Below are 21,338 nucleotides of genomic sequence, written 5' to 3' on the forward strand. Positions count from 1 at the left end.
TGCAGATGATGTGCAAGTAGAGATACTGGGGGTGCAAAAGAGCAAGAAGATAAATAACAATATGGGGATGAGGTAGTTTGGTGTGCTGTTTACAGATTGGCTGTGTACAGGTACAGTGATCGGTAAGATGCTTAGAGAGGGGAACCAGGCTCCGAGGGCTGGACAGTCCTCTTCTGTCTGTACCGACAATGTATTTCACTTTTTTTTAAAATAACGTTTTACCTTTATTTTGTCCGGCAGGTCAATTAACAAATGATCATTTACGCTGATGGCAGTACGTGAACAAAGTACATGTTCTTCTCGAGAATCCTCGTCTTAATGCAGTTTGATCGGGGCTAATGGGTGGCTACTGTTTACTCTCTGAGGCACTCAGTGTTTCTACCGAGTCTTTCTCCTCCGCTGCTTAGTCTGCAGCCCAACATAATGCCTGCTGCGGTGCCCACTTAAAGAAGTTAATGCTTCTGGCTGCCGGTTGGGCTTGTGTACAGTAACATTATATTATGAGTGTGTGTTTTGATTTATGTGTCTATATAGAGGTGTGTGTGTGTGTGTGTGTGTGTGTTTGTGTAGAAATAACAGCGTTACTCCTACCCTGACGCCTGCCCCATTCATTAACACTACTCCTGAACATCAGTGTTCAGTTACGTTAAGCCACCAGAAACCCGAGCTGAGATGATCTGCAGTATATAAAGAGAGAAACCCATTCAGCAAACGCAATGGAGTCTCCGCTATTGGTTACTGCCTTTTTAGATATGGCTTCTGATTCATTAGTATGCAGTCGTTGTCATACGTGTATAATTACCACAAAGAGAGGGAAAAAAACACTTATTCTTCACACAGGAGAATAGGTGTGGCTTTCACCGAATGTGTGAAAAGACTTGGATGAAATTATTTGGACGAGTTCCTTCTATTCAGTAGAACCTTCCACAACATGCGCCGTGGCAAAATAGTGTAATATATTTTCCAGTATTGTTTTGATGCTGTAAAACCGCCATTCAGATTGCTGCATGCTTGCTGGTAATTAACAATAACCTAGTAAGTCCTCCTTACCCCAGCCTTCACCATAGACAATGTGGTGAACCATTAAGATACAGTATAAAGGTAGATAAAAAAAAATAATAATAATAATAAAATAAAATGGATTGGCATTGACAGTTCTATATACATTTGATACACTATATTCTATAATTCAGTGATAACTCACTTCCTCTGTGTATAACAGTCATTGTTGTCAGAAAAAATGGTGGTGTTGTACAGGTACTGTACATCAGCTCAAAGCCATAGACCTGCACAGATCCTGTACCTGTGTCCCATGTGTAGGCTATGACTGTTGGTCTTTTCCCGTCTACATGATAACAGCTTCTCACTGCTACTATAACAACAGACTCACAATATAAGTACTTCCACCAGACATTAACTTTTTTTTTAAATACAAAAAAATATTTGTTGGTTTCGCAGAAGTCATGAATACAGTTCTTTCTCGTTTTCTCTCTCCTGTTCCTTACGCTTCTCTCTCTCAATTCAATTTAAGGGACTTTATTGGCATGGGAAATATATGTTAACATTGCCAAAGCAAGTGAAGTTGATAATATACAAAAGTGAAAAACAATAAAAATGAACAGTAAACATTACATCTACTGAAGTTCCAAAATAATAAAGACATTACAAATGTCATATTATGTGTGTATATATATATATATATATATATATATACACAGTGTTGTAACAATCTGCAAATGGTTAAAGTACAAAAGGGAAAATAAATAAACATAAATATGGGTTGTATTTACAATGGTGTTTGTTCTTCACTGGTTGCCTTTTTCTTGTGGCAACAGGTCACAAATCTTGCTGCTGTGATGGCACACTGTGGTATTTCACCCAGTAGATATGGGAGTTTATCAAAATCGGGTTTGATTTCGAATTCTTTGTGTATCTGTGTAATCTGAGGGAAATATGTGTCTCTAATATGGTCATACACTTGGCAGGAGGTTAGGAAGTGCAGCTCGGTTTCCACCTCATTTTGTGGGCAGTGTGCACATAGCTTGTCTTCTCTTGAGAGCCAGGTCTGCCTACGGTGGCCTTTCTCAATAGCAAGGCAATGCTCACTGAGTCTGTACATAGTCAAAGCTTTCCTTAAGGTTGGGTCAGTCACAGTGGTCAGGTATTCTCTGTTTAGGGCCAAATAGCATTTGCTCTTTTTTTTTTTATTCTTTCCAATGTGTCAAGGAATTATCTTTTTGTTTTCGCATGATTTGGTTGGGTAGAATGCCCTTCTTGCCTTGTCTCTCAGATCATTCACAGCTTTGTGGAAGGTACCTGTGGCGCTGATGTTTAGGCCAAGGTATGTATCGTTTTTTGTGTGCTGACCCAAACCGCTCTAGGGCAATGGTGTCTAGATGGAATTTGTATTTGTGGTCCTGGCGACTGGACATTTTTGGAACACCATTATTTTGGTCTTACTGAGATTACTGTTAGGGACCGGGTCTGGAAGAATCGGTGCAGAAGATCTAGGTGCTGCTGTAGGCCTTCCTTGGTTGGTGACAGAAGCACCAGATCATCAGCAAACAGTAGACATTTGACTTCAGATTCTATTAGGGTGAGGCCAGGTTCTGCAGACTGTTCTAGTGCTCTCGCCAATTCGTTGATATATTTGTTGAAGAAGGTGGGGCTTAAGCTGCATCCTTGTCTCACCCCACGGCCCTGTGGGAAGAAATGTGTTTTTGCTTATTTTAACCTCACTTGTTGTTAGTGTACATGGATTTTATAATGTTGTATGTTTTTCCCCCAACACCACTTTACATCAATTTGTATAGCAGACCCTCATGCCAAATTGAGTCGTAGGCTTTTTTGAAATCAACAAAGCATGAGAAGACTTTGCCTTTGTTTTGGTTTGTTTGTCAATTAGGGTGTGCAGGGTGAATATGTGGTCTGTCATACGATAATTTGGTAAAAAGCCAATTTGACATTTGCTCAGTACATTGTCTACACTGAGGGAATGTACGTGTCTGCTGTTAATGATAATACAGATGATTTTCCCAAGGTTGCTGTTGATGCATATCACACGGTAGTTATTGGGGTCAAATTTATCTCCACTTTTGTGGATTAGGGTGACCAGTCCTTGGTTCCATATATTGGGGAAGATGCCAGAGCTAAAAATGATATTAAAGAGTTTTAATATAGCCAATTGGAATTTGTTGTCTGTATATTTTATAATTTCATTGAGGATACCATCAACACCACAGGCCTTTTTTGGGTTGGAGGGTTTTTATTTTGTCCTGTAGGTCATTCAAAGTAATTGGAGAATCCAGTGTGTTCTTGTAGTCTTTAATAGTTGATTCTAAGATTTGTATTTGATCATGTATCTGTTTTTGCTGTTTGTTCTTTGTTATAGAGCCAAAAAGATTGGCGAAGTGGTTTACCCATAGATCTCCATTTTGGATAGATCATTCTTCATTTTTGTTTGTTTAGGGTTTTCCAATTTCCCCAGAATTGTTTAGTCTATGGATTATTAAATTATAATGAGCTGATTTGACGTGCTGTTCCTTGGTGTGTTTCTGTGTTTTAGTCATTCTCAATTTCTTTTAGGTTTTTGCATTCTTCATCAAACCATTTGTCATTGTCACTCATTTTCTTTAGTTTTCTGTTTGTAATGTTTTAGATTTGATAGGAAAGCCGAGAGGTCAAATATACTGTTAAGATTTTCTACTGCCAAGTTTACACCTTCACTATTACAGTGGAACGTTTTGTCCAGGAAGTTGTCTAAAGGGATTGAATTTGTTTTTTTTGGGTAGGTTTCCACACCACATTCCTTCCATCTATAGCATTTCTTAATATTACTCCGTTCCTTTGGCTATGATGCCTCATGATTGAGTATTGCTCTGTTCAAGTAGACTGTGATTTTGATGTGATCTTATAGGGGTGTCAGTGGGCTGACTGCAGAAGCTCTGAGAGACTTTGGGTTGAGGTCAGTGATAAAATAGTCTACAGTACTATTGACGAGATGAGCTATAGGTGTACCTACAATAGGAGTTCCCTCAAAGCCTACCATTGGCTCTGTACATACTCGTCGTGTGACAGAGCTGCAGGAGTTGTGACCCGTTTTTGTTGGTTATGTTGTCATAGTTGTGCCTAGGGGGGCATATGGGGGAGGGAATGCTGTCACCTCCAGGCAGGTGTTTGTCCCCCTGTGTGCTGAGGGTGTCAGGTTCTTGTCCGGTTCTGGCATTTAGGTCGCCACAGACTAATACATGTCCCTGGGCCTGGAAATTATTGATTTCCCCCTCCAGGATGGAGAAGCTCCATTAAACACACTCCAGCCGTGGCCTCACAGGACCTGCCCTTTAGTTCCTCCGTGGCTAGCCATCCCAGAGACCTTTACCGTCGTTAGCGTAGCAAAACTTTGTGGCTTGCTACACTATTAGTGGTTAGCGGCTAACAGCTAACAGACCGTCTCAGACCGATGCACTCAAGGGAGCTCATTTTTCTCTCTCTCCATAAGACCATTTTGCCCTTTTCTTTCTCTTGCTCTTTCTGATCTCTCTCTTTCTCTCGCTCTTTCTGATCTCTCTCTTTCTCTCGCTTTCATTCTTTCAATCCCACTCTCCCCTCCAAACCACAGTCCGGGAAAAGCAAATTAGATGCTAAAAGACACAAATGGGGGTTAAGTGCACTCTGGGCTTCTTCCTTGGAGTCAGCACATTCTGATCTGTCCATTCTCTGAAAAACTCTGTTGTGGTTTGTTGGAGAAGGGGGGGGGGGGGGGACTTACAACAAGAGTTTTTACAATACTGGAACAGAGAGGAGATGGATGAGTGTGTAGGGTAGAGAGGAAGGGATGGGGGGAGGCGTTTTTGGAGGATGATGAAGCGCCTGGTTCCCGACAGTCAGACTAAGAAAAATCAGATGTTAGTCCTGCAGGGTGTGTGTGTGTGTGTGTGTGTGTGTGTGGGTCTGTCCAATGATAACATCTCCAGCTGCAACAAATCAGTCACACATAAACAAGCTGCAATTGTATTTTGTGGGAAGAAAGCGGTGGCCATTATTTTTACTGTTAGCGGAAATACCTGCATACCTGAGGTGTCTACACACACTCCATGGCATGTTGTTAAACCCCCCCTGAAACAGTTCCTAAACACAGAGAGGCTCTCAAAGTATAAAGTAAAGGGGAAAAGGCTTGTAATCAGGAGAGTTTCAGCCTATTAAACCATGTTTAGCTTCGCATATGTTCCCTGTGTCATTGTAACTGGCAATGTTTATATCAGGGACTGATACTGCATATAACAGCAGCGAGAGGAGGAGACTTTGGAAGTGTGTGTGTGTGTCGACCATCTTTGTGTGTTTCTGCTATCCTTGTGTCCCTTTGTGTCTGATTGTGTGTGAGGGGGAAGGTCACTCAGTGAGGGACAGATGACCGATAGTGACCCAAGGACAGCCGGGGGACGTGGTGGAGCCCTTAGGCTGAGAGAAGGGTAAGACTGTCTGCCCAGGGCCAGAGGGCCAGCAGTGGCTGGATAAGAGTGTGGGCTGTGATTCGCTGTGGCACTGGATGGCAGGAAGCATACTGCTCCCTGCGGAGGGGGTGTGGATGGATGGATGGATGGATGGATGGATGGAGGGAGGGAGGGTGCTGAAGGGAATAGTGTCAGTCAGCGGGGCACACAACCGCATAGATATATCTATATAGATAGGTGTGATAGGTGTGTGATATATATATATATATATATATCCGCATAGATATATCTATATAGATAGGTGTGATAGGTGTGTGATATATATATATATATATATCACACACCTATCACACCTATCTATATAGATATATCTATGCGGTTGTGTGCCCCGCTGACTGACACTATTCCCTTCAGCACCCTCCCTCCATCCATCCATCCATCCATCCATCCATCTATATATATATATATATATATATATATATATATATATATATATATATATATATATATATATATATATATCACACACCTATCACACACACACACATCTATCTATGAATGACACAGGGGACAGTAGCATGTACTGACACATACAGACAGATGGATATAGCTGCACAATCTGACAAACACACACGCATGCAGTGTCACTGACTGACCTCAGCTTAATCTCCAGATAGTTATTCAAATGCACTGGGACCAACTGGGGCGAGATCTCAGTAGATTAGCTGTGGCTCTGCTTGATGCTACTTGGCACCAGCAGCAGTGGCCACTAAGACACGCTAGTATAAATGCCTGTTGGTCTGGAGACACCCAGCTCAGTGGAGCTTAAACCTTCTGCTTCATGCCCTTCTGAGCCCCCCCCCCCCCCCCCCCCCCACACACACACACACACACACTGCTCTCTTGACCCGGCAAGAGCCCTCCGTGGCTCCGCAAACACCCAGTCCTCATTACGTATGCGGAAGGTTACCAGGTAATAAGCGCCATGGCGGCAGCCACGGCCCCGAAGCCCAGCCCTGGTCTACTTGACCCAGATGAGTGGCAGTCGCTCGATACGTGACCTGTTTTAAGGCAAAGATCAGGGGACGTGGGCTACGCTGGAGCCGAAATGAAGCCTCTGAAGTGGGTGTTGCTGTCTCGCGCCTCTTTGACCTAGTTTAATCCCTGGGAATGGAATGGTTGGAGGCGTTTGCAACGATGATAAACTCATTTCGGCATCATTTTCGTAGAGAAACACAATTTTCTGGTCCAGTCATGCTATTTGAGGAGGTGAACTAGGAGAGTGTTTTTAATCCACTAAGTGGCAGACCGAAACACGGGGAGAATTGACCGGCCTGGAAAAAAAGAGGGCATCGATGGCATTTGATAGTTTTGTATAAAAGCTACACTTTTAAACCCTAAGAGAGAGACACACAAACTTACACATGCAGAAAAGGGGGATACTTAGTCAGTTGTACAACTGAATGCATTCAACCTAAATGTGTCTTGTGTATTTAACCCAACACCTCTGAATCAGAGAGGTGCGGGGGGGCTGCCTTAATCGACATCCATGTCTTCGGCGCCCAGGGAACAGCGGGTTAACTGCCTTGCTCAGGGGCAGAACGACAGCTCTTTATCTTGTCAGCTCGGGACTTCGATTCAGCAACCTTTCGGTTACTGGCCCAACGCTCCTACCCGCCAGGCTACCTGCCGCACGGGTGTGTTTGTGTGTGTTACCATGAGGTGTCACGATCCAATGACTTTTGGATCAACTGTCATCCCTGGCGGTGCTAAAGGTCTCCGTGAGTGTGTGTTGCGTTGTACAGTTCACTGGTGAGCAATGGGGTAAGATAAGATGTATGCTTGTGGGATGCTAACGAACCCATCAGTGAAGCACTCCTGCAAGACTGTCCTCCAATCAAAGATGGCCCTGCAAAGTGGATTGTGTGTGTGTGTGTAAGAAGGAGGGAGGGCTTGGCTCGATGGTGCAGGCGGGAAGCCGGGAACACACTAGGTCACTAAGATGGTTGGGGAGAGAGGAAGAGGGAGGGACGGAGAGTTGGATGAAGAAAGAGAAAGGGAGGGGTAAAGAAAACACTTAGAGGAGGTGGAGGTTGCTGTCAGTGGTAATCCTCTTTTGGCCTCTAAGCACAAGGCAGTAAGGAGCCGAATAATGTTTCCCCCTGTCGACAGATTTTCAACTTCATATCTCCATTATCGTTATCTTTGTGAAGCTTTTAGTCTTCTCTCTCTCTCCCTCCCTCTCCCCCTCTCCATTCTTTGTCCTTTCCTTCACTCATTCGCTCCCCGTCTAGCTCCAGCACTTACTGTACACGTTTTTAATGGTTAGTTATTAAACTAAAGGGTAATTATGTAGTATTTGAATGTATCCATTTTTGAATGTATCAGTTTTCAGTCAGCTAGAGGAGGCACAATGGTCCTAAAAGGGCTCTGTCTGCCTGTGTGTGTGTGTGTGTGTACCTCTGTGTCTGACTAAGAGCGAACATTTCAGAGCTTTACTTGCCAGTGAAGGGAAAGTGAGCAATGGAGCGCGAGAGAGAGAGATGGAGACCGAGCGATAGAGAGAGATGTTCCAGTTGGGAGTTTTGCGGAGGAGTGTAGCAGCAGAATGCCAATGGCGATGAAGGCCCGGCCGACTGTGAGTGGTTGTTTCACTAGTTGTTCCTCCCTGTCACTTAAACCGTATCCCATGGAGACGGAGGACCTTTAAAGTCTGCCTCTTGGCCCCACTGCAGGGCCTTCGCACCCCTATCACTCTCTTCTGCCCTCCCTCCTAGCACCATCTTTCCCTCTCTTCCCTTCCATCTCTCTATCCCTCCATCCTCCCACATCTATTTATATATGAGACACATTAATATGTGACTGTGTAGCATGTGATGGAGGTTCGGGAGAGTCTCATTCTTTCAATCTGGGCTGACAGGATAGCATCACACACTCGATGCCTCCCCCCTTTTGATTCAGTTGGTAAAAGCTAGCTATTCTGTGTGTGGTAAGTGACTCAACTGAAAGAGATATGCTGTAGAATATGTTAGGATGACTGGCTAGGTGTGCGTCTTAGTGTGTATGTATGTGTGTGTGTGTGTGTGTTTGCGAGTGCTAAGAGGTTTGTCTATTCTCACCACATCTGTTATGTGAGCTAATAAGTCTTCATTGAGATCCTCTCCACTCTCCACTCCACCACACCCCATTCTTGTATCCAGCCTGAAAAAAATCTGTTCTCATTCCTTTCTCTTTCTTCCCCCTCTCTTCTTACCCCCCACCCTGTCTTGGCCCTTGTTCTCTGCCAAGCCAAACCTGTGAGCATCGGGGTGGGTGTGTATCTTTACCCTCCTTTTTCCAGCCATTCCAATCCTCTGTTTCTCTACGTCCTTCCCTCAGCCCACCCCATCCTTCAAACAGGGTTATATTCATTAGGCACTGAACATAAGAAACAGGGATGGGACTATCTGGACTTGAGCAATAACAACAGCTTGTTTTTAGTTTTTCGTCAATGCTTTTAAGGAGTTCTACTGCTGTTTTCCCTAATGAATACAACCCAGTTAATTTCCTCCATGTTAGACTGCTTGTTTTTGATGCAGTAACTAACATGACTCATTATTTATTGAAAATACAGTTTATCAGTGGAGAACATCAATGGTAAACGCTGCGAATGTAAACTTTGATATCCAGCACATCAGATAAACGGCTAGGATACCCACAGAGGGATGCCAATAGGCTGGGGGGGTGGGGGGGGGGCTTCTGTCTGTATAGATTTCTGTGTGTGTGTGTCCACGTATCCAGCTGTGAGAATGAGAGAGAACAATTTAGGACCGAGACAGCCCTGGCCACCACTCCATCTTTCTCTCTCTCTCTCCCTCCCTCCATTTAATGTTTTCGTGATAATGATTGGAGCTGGCCGGTCTCTTTTCAGTTGTGACTGGCGTTGTTTGTATGAGGGTGCATCTCTGGATGTGTCCCCGGTCGTAGATTCAGCAGACTCCTCTACACACACACACACACACCTAACAGATGCGTGGGACTGCACCACTCCCAGTGGAATCACCCATATTTGGAATCTTTGATATGGATGCAAGCCTAGCCGGAGGGAGAATCGACAAAGTAATGTATGTTCTCACTCACTATCAGCAGTGAGACTTTAGCTTGGCAACTGCACACCATGTGGCCGCAAAGAGAAAGTACACCATTATTATCCTCAATGGGATCTTGTCGCCCCCAGTGGCCATCTGTGGAAACTGCAAGCTGGTTAAAACCAACATAATGAGAGGCTTTTACATTCAATTTAGACGCCTCACTCAGCCTCAGTGCCCTCTGGAAATCACAAACACAGACATAATTGAGCAAGGAGGCGGAGGTCTACTTGGAACATCGTCGGATGATAAGATGTCTGGCAAGGATTAAATGCCTAACAGAGCTGATTTCCTGGGGTGTATTCAGTGATGAGAAAACGTTCTGGATGTTGCAGATAGAAATAGAATGACCAATCATATCTGTTCTCTGCGATACATATCTATCCGAATGTTCTAGAACATCCTCCTGAACAGGCCCCTGTTCTTCAGTTCAGCTGTTTTTATTTAGAACTTCTGATTTGGATTCTGATTCGAACACATTTTCCCAGCCCTTATCCCCAATTCAAATGACACATTCATTTGAATTGGACTAAATCCTAAGTCCTCCGCGTCGTCTTCTCTTTCAGAGCAGCGTAAGATTACAGCAGGGCCGTCAACGGCTGGCATCATCGGAGGCATCATTGGTGTGGTCCTCTTCTTGCTGGCGATCGCCGTCGCTGTCATCATTCTGGTCCGCAAACGCAAGCAGAACGCCATGAATGGGGAGTGAGTATTCCGCTCCCAGCAATTGTTTCTTTCAATATATGACTTAACAAATACCTATCTTTCCTCCAATCAATTAAGTTTTATTCAGTCCAAAATGAATCTGTTAGGTATGGACAAAGTTTGAGTTTGAGTTTATTTTTATTTTTACAGGGACAGTGCACATTAATCAACGTTTCAGTAAAAGTGCCGGTTTTAGCCAGCCGGCTAATTTTCAACCGCAGTCCCTGGGCAGGTTATTAAAAACAATTACAATATAGACAATAGCAACATAGAACAAGCAAGACATAGCAACATAGGACAAGCAAGACATAGCATACAGACAGAGCAACATAGGACAAGCAAGACGTAGCATACAGACAGAGCAACATAAAACAAAAAGCAGCAAGACAAAATTCATAAAAGTAACAAAGTGTTTCCACACCTCACAAGTGAGCAGCACTAACCTCTTCTCCTGCCCCCTCTTCTCTCATCCAATCAGTGGTCCTCCCAAGCACAAGCCCCCTCCCCCTGTGAAGGCCGGCAGCTCCACTGAAATGGTGAGGGGTCCACGTCCCTGTCATTCAGGGCTCATTATTAGTGAAGGCCATAAACAAAGATTACGTATGTAACCACGGTTATGTGAGCTATTGGATCACTCCAATATGGTATTCTTCTGCTATGCAGGATACATTCTGAGTAAGAATTTCAGATTAGTCCCGGATACCGAGTAGTGCTGCGGCCGACCCCCTTAAATAGCTGCTGCCACAGTACTCCCACCTCGTGTCCTCTTCAAATGGCGCAGTATATCACCGAAAAGAGGATTGGAGTGATCCAATAGCTGACATAACCGTGGTTACATACATAACCTTCGTTCTGTAGCACTATATTGGATCACTCCAATATGGTATCACAATAACAGATTCATCTGTGAACTAGGCATGGCCAGACAAGAGTAAAATTGCATAGGACTGAAATCAGGGCAGTCATGGTTACTGTGTCCCTCCTTCCCCCTCCAGGGAAGTGGAGGCAACACACAACACGGCCGTCCCGACCTGGTTGGTGGCAGCAACATTGACTCGATAGTATCTAGCAAAAGTTCTAGATGGCGCCCAACTGGCTGAGGCGCAAATGTCATCAAGGGGAAATCCTCAGAGCAAGGCCCGCGATGTAGCTGCTACTCTAGTGGAATGCACCACTACAGCAGACGGCAGAGGCCGTCCGAACGGCTGATATCCTGTAGTAATAGTGTCCACATCCAATGTGAGAGTCTCTGTATCGTTAGGCTCTTCCCCAGAACTCTCTGACCATAGCACACGAACAGCTAATCCAACTGTTGTATTGTCTTAGTCCGTGTAATGTAAGTTTCCAGTGGCCTCATTGGGCACAACACACTTGGGGAAAATCTTAGCCCACCCGCAGCCGTCGGAGGTACGTATGTGGACAAATGTAAGGGCCGATTCACATGCCTGTCAGACTGGACCATCGGCAAGAAGGAGAGCTGGGCCGGATGGCAACATTCCCCTTGTCTGCAAACATTTGGAAACATTCAGCACTCACTAACTCTCTTAGTGGAGGTAATAGCCAACAGGAATGCCACCATCATGGATGGGTGCTTCAAAGACGCTGACCTGGGGGCGCAAGTGCTGACACCACCACATCAAGGTCTGTTTGGCACCGAACAGGCCTTCGCTGGACGCAGACGTCTAGCTCCCTTCATAAACTCGGAGAGCAATGGGTGGCCGTGGGTCCCTCCAGGCGATCGTCATAACATGCCAAAATTGCGGCCAAATACACTCTCAAATTGGATGACTCTCGGCCTGCATCAAGCAGTGATTGTAAAAAGTATAAAACCTTTTGTATATCACACGACTCTGGGGCCACATTATGACCCCCACACCAGAATATGTCCCACCGCATTTGATATAATACGTTGGTCAAGGATACCCTGGCGTTCTGCAACGTGCTCACCACATTGTCCTGAATGCCTAAACTTGCACATTTACTTCTCTCGGGCCAAGCCCAAAGCTGGAGGCAGCGCGGATGCCACGGTATCCCCCAAGCCTGAGTGAGCAGGTCGGGTCTCAGTGGTAGTTGCCATGGGGTCCCAGAGAGGAGTGACAACAGGAGGCTGAACCATGGTCGTTTCAGACAGGATCAGGAGCAGCCGGTGGCCCTTCAAGCTGACCCTGTCTAGCGTAGCTATGATTAGTGGAAATGTTGGGAACGCATAAAGTGTCGTTGCCGGCCAATCGTGAGCGAGGGCGTCCAAACCCAGAGGGCCTGACATGAACCAGCTGGGACAGTGAGTGTTCTTCTGAAATGCAAACAGGTCCACCTGTGTTCTCCCGGACAGCTGTAGCACCACCTGAGCATTTAGACTCCACTCCCCTTCCGCTGGGCCATTTCTCGAAAGCATGTCCGCTGCCCGCAGTGACACTTAGCGGGTCGGAGCCCACAGTAAGAGCTCCAGAGCCATTTCGTGGAGGTGCCGTCATCTCAGTCCCCCTGTTGATTGATATAAGCCACTACCGTGGTCTTGTCTGATCTGACCAGGGCATGCTTCCCCTCCATGCAGGGCAGGAACTGTTGGAGTGCCAGGCGAACTGCCCTGAGCTCCAGCACATTGATGTGCTCGCCACTCCACTGGGGGCTCCTGCGTCTGCTCGCTGCCATGCCTGTGAGCACTGCCCCCCAACCCGCTAGCGAGGCATCGGTGCACACTAGCTCCCTGCGGTGGACTCTGTTTAGTGTCACACCCTCCAACAGAAAGGAGTGAGTACTATTTCAACAGAGTCCTCCCTTACACATGCATTCGTCACCGATGGCTGACAATGTCTGTGTTGTCTAGTGTAGATGGTTAGAGTTTAACCATCTCTGGAGTGGCCTGAGGTGAAGGCCCAGAGAAGCCGACATGAGTAGGCCGAGTAACTTCTGGCACTCTGATATGGACATGGCTTGTACAAGCTGGAAACGGTCTAGGTAGGCATGTATCTTCCCCAATCTCGCCCGAGGGAGACGTGCTCTCATAAGAGTTGAGTCGATCAACATCCCCAGGAAGATAATCATCTTTGAGGGTGTCAGGTTTCTCTTCTCCCTTTTTCTGGTGAAGCCCAGGTCTTGAATGTGCTTTAAGATTATCCTTGTCTGCTGTGGCACGCTCCAGCCAGTCATCCAGGTAGTTCAGCACTAGAATTCCCTGGGACATGATAGGCGCTAGGATGTACTTTGTGAACGTACGAGGCGCCAGTGATAGGCCTAACGGGAGGACTTTGAATTCGTAAGCCAATCCTTTAAAAAGCAAACCGGATTTACTTCCAGTGATATTGATGAACAGGAACATGGAAGTACGCATCCTTTTAGGTTGAGTGTGGTGAACCATTAGCCACTCAAGATTGCCTGCAACGCCTGTGCTGGCATGAGCATTTTGAACTTGAGCTCCTTTAAACATTTGTTGAGGCCGCTTAGGTCCAGGATCGGCCGAAAGCTGCCGTCCTTTTTCGGAACTGAAAGATGTGGAGTAAAACCCACTTAGCCGTTCTAGCGGCTCTACCTTCCTGATTTGCGTCCTTGCTCATGATCGAGGCTATCTCCAGCCGGAGTGCCTCCTACCTCACCTCATCTGCCGTAAAATGCCAGTTCCCATTTTCCTGCCCCTGTTGTCTAGGCTTTGGGAGGAGGGGAACCAAGACGTTGCTGGAGCATCCTCGAGACATCCTGCCCTGCCTTCCAGCTCCTTCAAGTGGCGGCAGTAGGGCGCACAGTTGCCAAGAACTCCTGCAAAGTCTCTGTCTTTGAGCAGTTTTGTAGTCTGCTGTATGATGTTGCCAATCCTTGGCCCAAAGGTGGAACCTGGCATGAAGGGGAACTCCAATAATGTTTTCTGAACTGGCAGTGGCTGTTTAGACTGTGCCAGCCAAAGATGGTGGTGTGAAGTCACCACTGAAGCCAAATTCTTGCCGTTGGCATGTGTCAAGTCTGTCTGGAGCATAATGAGTAGCCTTGACACCTCTGTGGCCTCCTTAAGAAGCTTGTGACCACCCCCTGGGAGGCATAACATGATGAAGAGGGTGCTGAAAATGCTTTGCAGCCATTTATTGCTTACTCTTTCAGGTCCTGGTTTGAGGCAATGCACCTTGCCAATGATCTCCTTGTCAGGGAAGATCATGGCAGCCACTATGTCATCAATCACAGGATAGTGTTCTAGCCCCAAGGAATCTGCATCCCTTAGGTTAGTCCACGGCCTGGTCTGGTTGTCGAAACAGAAGCGCCCTCCAATCTTATTCCTGTATTCGCGGAGAGCAAAAGCGAACTTGGGGCAGATGGGGATAAGGAGTTGCTCAGATGGTGCTTCTTCCAGCTTGATATCAAGGGTGTTAGCCACTCTACCTAAAAGCTCCCATGTTTCTTCCTTCACCACCGGAGGTGCCTCCGTAACAGCGCTCTCAGCTACAGATGGCGCTGTGAACTGGGTCGATCCCTGAAGCACTGAAGCACTGTCACCCAACTCGTCTCCAGGGTGGAGAGGTTTGTCGCCATCAGCCCATCGTAAAGCGTCCACTTCCTCCCACAGACTTTGCACCTTACGTTCAAGGCAGATCAACTCCTCAGCCGTACTGAGTTTGGTGGTGGGGGGGCGGCCAATAGGGTGCTTCTGCGACTAAGCATTACCCCAGAAGGGGGGAATACGGTCATCAGATGGGGAGGACTGGACTGTACATCCCCTCCAGGCGCGCTAAGCGCATGCGTTCTCCAAAGGCGGCGCAGACCTGTCTACTATTGGGTTCACCATCTGCTCTCTGTGGGTGTTCGAGCTAGCTGCTCCAAGCTATTGAATAGCTGTGGGTATACTTCTGCGCTTATACACTCTAACATAGAGTTCCTACCAAGCAAATCTTCCCTGGAATGAGCCGCGAAAAGGAAGCGGTGGGAGTAGTGTGGTGGCAGTTATTTAACCTCACTAGGGTACGTGGGACGCTTACGCTCCCATTTACGCAATAAATGTTTGTTTTGTTCGATAAAGTCCCTGTTTATATCCCAAAACCTCTGTTTTGTTCGCCCGTTTTGTTCAGTAATCCACAGGCTCAAACGCAGTCACAACAGGCAAACGAAAAATCCAATTAGTATCCGTAAAGTTCGTAGAAACATTTCAAACTATGTTTATAATCAATCCTCAATCCTGCCGAGCAGAAGGATACTTTATTAGAGTGATCCAATATAGTGCTTCATAACCACATGCGGTAGTGCAGTTCTTAATTGGGAGAATGTCTATTGATCGGAGATGAGTGGCCCAGTTAACCCGACTTTGACCTCTCCACTACCCCACAGCTGAACAAGCCTGTCACTGACTCAGTGCTGACGGAGTTGACGGAGACCCAGCCTTTCAGTAACGTCTACTACGAGACCAGCGGAGAGCCTGTCACGGTAAGGGGACATCCCCCAAACTCTAGGTCGTGATCATTAGGTCACACCAGAAAACAAAAATTAATGTTTCTTGTTGTATTTAAGTCCAGGTAGTTACTCCATGTTTTAGTCTGTTGCCTGCCATTGGATGCCTAATGAACACAACCCTGGACTCTCTCCTTTTTCACATAGTGCTGCTTTTACTACCTGTAGGCTACTGTATATTGACATGTCCTTTACACCTGTCCTTTACACCTGGCTGCTTTCTAGACTCTACAATCAGTCTCAATCTACTTTATCGTCAGATCACTCACCCTTTTTAACTATATTATAACATTCTCTCTCCACGCTACCTCAACAGCTTGACTATTTAGAAAAAATTGAACCTATTGTGAAACTATTGCGAAATGCATGGTCCAGGAGTGGATTTTGCCTACCATATCACATCTTCAGAGTTGTTGTTGCTGGTTCAACTGAGGATCTGTTGATGTTACAGGATCTGGATGCGTGTGACGATGACGATGATAACACCGTTGGCGGTGGGGCTGCTAATGGCGGCGGCCCTGCTGTCCTGGAGGACTCGATACAGTATGCTGATGTCGACGACACGCTAAATGACGAAGCCCTGCCGCCGTACTCTGACGCGGACGATCACCATGTCGACGAGCCGCCGTCGGCCACTGTGGCCCGCGGAGAAAGCTTTGTGTCGGCAGCCATGTATGTTTAGGTCTCCATAATGACACAACAACAACACCGTGCCTCTACTCGGTTACATTGAACAGCACAGAGTCCGAGCAAGGCTCCGGAAAGATCGGCACAACTCCAGCCTCCCGATGTGGTCAAATCCTAAATGCAGTGTTTCCTACTGTTGTGATTCGGGCAAGGTAATATCACTGGAAACATCATTCAAAAAATCACCAGAAAATATCACCCGAAACTGGTTGTTTGAAAGTTGCAATGTTACACCGTCCAGTAAGCATCCTCAGACCAAAATGCCATTTTATGGCAGTATGAACAAAATTAGGTTGTCACTGTTTTATAACATTGCAACATGACTCACGTTTTGGGTTCAGTCTAAATTGCAAGAGCTGGTAATACTGCATTATTAGGGTAACGAAATGTGACATCTTGGTTTACAGCAAAGCACACAATGCACACAGAATTATCAATGCGCTCGTAATTCCCCCCCCCCACAGGAAAGATTACTGCTTACATTTAAGTCAAATTAAGTTCAAATTATAAGGATTGTATTTTCAGAGTGTCAAAATACACGGCCTGTATTGGAGAATACTGCCATTAGTACCATTTTATGTAGATGAAGTGGTTAATATGCTCTCTAATATATGCTGTATATTTTACACATAGCAAAATATGTATTTTAATATTTTATATTTTAGTCTTATTCTAAAGCCTTTTATGTACTGAAACACAAATGTGCAAAACATCATCGATGAACAATTATGTGAGAACGTGTCATGTTGGTCAACGATGTCAAGGTGAACCAAATTATCAATGAACACTGTAAATAATATTATATTGATGCTTAATATATTGCCGGTTAAATGTGTGCACAAAAAATAACTAGTGTAGTTGGTTCCAGAGCCTCTATGTATAGGGGTGTCAGTTTCCGTGTGAAATTGAAAGAAAAAAAAACTGTACATTTTACTTTAACGGGTATTGAAGTTGTCAGTCAATGAATATAAAAAACGGTTTTGTGGATTTTAGTCCTTATAACTCTGCATGGCATGATCGTGGCTCGTTTCAAAACAGTTGGCTCACTTTTCCCAAGGCTACTTGCAGACACCAGGCTTTATACTTTTTCAATGTTGTCGATGTCTTTGCAGTCCTCCATTGTATCGTCTACTTCAGGCACAACACATCGATGTAGAGCAGCGGGGTGGTTTAGGCCGTACAGAAGGCGCACAGCACGACTTGAGATATCTTTTGGCTGATACATAAGTCAGTCAGCATACGACTACGTTCTTTCCACAGAGTGCTTACTGCAGGGTGCAATAAACAGAAAGTTGAGTCGAACTCTTGCTGAGTAATGGGAACAAATCATTGGTTCTGCGTGTTCCAAAGAGCTTGAGTCGCAAAATTCCACGAAGGCGTTGATCTGTCAGTGTCACCTCGACAGACACCGAGAGAAGCAAGCCTGTACTAAGTACATTAACTTGTTAGATAAAAAGACACAAAGAAAAAGACAGAAACATGAACAAAAAGCACATGTACTAATGTAGATATGTATGTAAATAAATAGATGCTATAGACACTAATGATTGATAGACAGATATAGAAAAATAGATGGCTAAACGTAGACGGACGGGGTAGACAGACAGATATACGGACACATGGAGAAATTGATCACAGTAACTGCCTACCCCACTGTTCTATACTCCATCACAGTCAGTGCATTACTTAAATATTATCGTTTTTTTTTGATGTGACAATCACTTTGAAAGCAACTGTCATTGGCTTTTGGTGGTGATTTGGTCTCTATGGTTTCTTTTGAAGGGAATGTCTGCATGCTGCATGGAACTATGGGTAGCTCAACTTCTTCTCTGTGCAAAAAGAGTCACGCTGCCATTTTGAAAACATATGGCTGTGGGCGGCGTGCTCGCATAAAGTGCTGCAGTATCAGACAATCACATCTGTATTTTATAGCCCTTACACAGGTCAGAGTTCAAAGGGAAATTAATTGTTCATTGTTTGGTTTTATAAACTGTGATTCCATTTATTTCATTTTTTTTGTGTATTTCATATTGTCATCAAATATATTATACTGTTTTGTGTATTGCCTATAAAGAAAAAGACTCAAAATTGAAGATGTGTTGATATATTGAGCTTAAAAAAGACAATCATTGGGACCCCTGGGTTTGTTATTATCAAAGACCAATGAGTCAGCAGTCTGTTTAGTTTAGTTCTGTTGTTTCATGCTCAAGGCATCTGCTAACTACTTCTCGCTGCAGCAGGAGATGCTGTGTGTGTTTGCCAATAAATTAGCCTCCTCCCCAATAGGTTTGATGCCAAAAATACAAACCGTGAAGGTTAGCGATAACACTCATCTGAATCCAGTCTTTTTCCTTCTCTGCTTGTTTGGTTATCTCACATTCGTTGTTGCTTTTTTTTCATCACCAAGCCAGACGTGCCTTCGTTACTTTATTTTTAGCTTGTTCATTTACACATTTGTTCCTCTTAGAAAATAAAGACGAGATGAAAAAGAAACATGGGGTAACCTCTGATTGTGGAAAGCCAAACACTTGATATTGTGATTTTATTTATTTTTCTTCTCTTTTCTTTCTTTCCCTTTAACTGATTTTTTTTTTCTGATGCTTTTTGGGAAACGTGTTATATGTTTTACGGATCATTGTCTTGTTCAATAAAATGTAAACTAAAGGCCCTGAACTTCTCGCTGTATTCTCTTCAACTTATGAGTCACAATGACCTCCAGGCTTGAGCCCTTTAAGGCTCCTAAATGACCAACCAACATCAATCAATCAATCAATCAATCAATCGAATGTATTTATAAAGCCCTTCTTACATCAGCTGATGTCACAAAGTGCTGTAATTAAACCCAGCCTAAAACCCCAAACAGCAAGCAATGCAGGTGTAGAAGCACGGTGGCTAGGAAAAACTCCCTAGAAAAGCCAGAACCTAGGAAGAAACCTAGAGAGGAACCAGGCTATGAGGGGTGGCCAGTCCTCTTCTGGCTGTGCCGGGTGGAGATTATAATGGAACATGGCCAAGATGTTCAAATGTTCATAAATGACCAGCAGGGTCAAATAATAATAATCACAGTGGTTGTCGAGGGTGCAACAGGTCAGCACCTCAGGAGTGAATGTCAGTTGGCTTTTCATAGTCGATCATTCGGAGTATCTCTACCGCTCCTGCTGTCACTAGAGAGTTGAAAACAGCAGGTCTGGGACAGGTAGCACATCCGGTGAATAGGTCAGGGTTCCATAGCCGCAGGCAGAACAGCTGAAACAGGAGCAGCAGCACAGCCAGGTGGACTAGGGACAGCAAGGAGTCATCAGGCCAGGTAGTTCTGAGGCATGGTCCTAGGGATCAGGTCCTCCGAGAGAGAGAAAGAGAATTAGAGAGAGCATACTTAAACTCACACAGGACACTGGATAAGACAGGAGAAATACTCCAGGTATAACAGACTGACCCTAGCCCACAGACACAAACTACTGCAGGCTGAGACAGGAGGGGTCAGGAGACACTGTGGCCCTATCTGACGATACCCCCGGACAGGGCCAAACAGGCAGGATATAACCCCACCCACTTTGCCAAAGCACAGCCCCCACACCTCTGGAGGGATATCTTCAACCACCAACTTAACATGTGCTGTTGACAGCATTACATCCTGTGGCACTATAATGTCCAGTGGTAACTTACACTGATTGCCCTTCGTTGCCCTGGACATGTATGTGCCTGTTTCCATTCTATGTCCAGCACCCAAGTGATATAGCCTAGCCTGAGATCTAGCACCACCCATTTGTTAACCTCTGTCTTAATTAGTGATATACCTGCGCATCTGACGAGATGCATTCAGAGTGCAGAGATTGCCCCATGTTAAGAGTAATTAGCTCAAGTAAAGGAAAATAACATGCTTGAATGGATTGTGATGGAAGATTATTAAATGTTACTAGCAGCAGCTACTCTTCCTGGGGTCCACACAAAACATGAAACAGAATTACATAATACAGAATGACACAATACAGATCATTAGACAAGAACAGCTCAAGGACATAACTACATACAATGGGCTTTTCCTGGTTAAATAAAGGTTAAATAAATACGAGGTAGAAAGTGAAAGAGGGACAGAAGGAGAATGGAAGATGGCGTCCTCTGCTGGTTTACACTTGGATCAGCACCACAGATAACATTTTGTAAGCTCCTTTCATCTTTAGCTCATTAATGAAACCGCTCACGACTTTCAAAATTTGATTCCCTGTCTTGCCTAAATTACTCCTAGTTTTGCCGAAGAGTTTAATTAGTCTGCTGACACCAGTTAATCAATGCTATCATGACTGAGGATACCACAGGAGGTTGGTGGCACCTTAATTGGGGAGAACGGGCTCGTGGTAATGGCTGGAGCGGATTCAGTGGAATGGTATCAAACACGTGGAAGAGAAATGAACATTCAATTATCTGGCAACAGCTCTGGTGGACATTCCCTGTAGTCAGCATGTCAATTACTCCCTCAAAACTTGAGACGTCTGCGGCATTGTTTTGTGTGAGACAACTGCACATGTTAGAGTGGCCTTTTATTGTCCACAGCATAAGGTGGACTAATCATGCTGTTTAATCAACTTGTTGATATGCCACACCTGTAAAGTGGATGGACTATCTTGGCAAAGGAGAAATGCTCCCTAACAGGCATGTAAACAAATTTGTGCCCAACATTTTAGAAAAATACGCTTTTTGTGCGTGTGGGGACATTTCTGCAAACTTTTATTTTATCTCATGAAATATGCCAGCAACACTTCACATGTTGCATTTATATTTTTGTTCAATATATTTCTGCTTTCAGTAATCTGATGAAATGTGATCATTTTCAGCTAGTACAATGTCCAAAATATCAGCCCCCAGTGCACGATTCAAAGCGGCAGCCACTGTCACAGTTTATTTTACTCTCGCCATGGCAAATTACAGTATATCTGAGGGTTACGTG

The 21,338-nt window shown here is 44.9% G+C and overlaps 1 protein-coding gene across 2 annotated transcripts; it reads left to right on the forward strand.

The window, feature by feature from the left end:
- Positions 1-7,953: 7,953 nt before the first annotated feature.
- LOC149970275 (uncharacterized) lies at positions 7,954-19,057 on the forward strand. 2 transcript variants are annotated; one of them, XM_090228481.1, is made up of 5 exons: positions 7,954-8,088; positions 10,144-10,282; positions 10,761-10,818; positions 15,587-15,682; positions 16,158-19,057. In XM_090228481.1, exons 2-5 carry the CDS (start codon positions 10,272-10,274, stop codon positions 16,386-16,388), a joined length of 396 nt encoding a protein of 131 aa, XP_090084607.1. In that variant the 5' UTR covers positions 7,954-8,088; positions 10,144-10,271; the 3' UTR covers positions 16,389-19,057. The 2 variants fall into 2 exon arrangements, with proteins under 2 accessions (XP_090084607.1, XP_090084608.1); XM_090228482.1 differs by lacking the exon at positions 7,954-8,088 and adding an exon at positions 8,322-8,439.
- The last annotated feature ends 2,281 nt before the right edge of the window (positions 19,058-21,338 follow it).

Source organism: Oncorhynchus mykiss, chromosome 30, assembly GCF_057628025.1.
Source record: "Oncorhynchus mykiss isolate SJ-2025 chromosome 30, ASM5762802v1, whole genome shotgun sequence".
Taxonomy (NCBI): Eukaryota; Metazoa; Chordata; class Actinopteri; order Salmoniformes; family Salmonidae; genus Oncorhynchus; species Oncorhynchus mykiss.

Coding starts and splice junctions, on each gene's coding strand:
- LOC149970275 (XM_090228481.1), top strand. Junction 10,819..15,586: donor CCGGCAGCTCCACTGAAATG/GTGAGGGGTCCA, acceptor ACTACCCCACAG/CTGAACAAGCCTGTCACTGA. Junction 15,683..16,157: donor CCAGCGGAGAGCCTGTCACG/GTAAGGGGACAT, acceptor TTGATGTTACAG/GATCTGGATGCGTGTGACGA.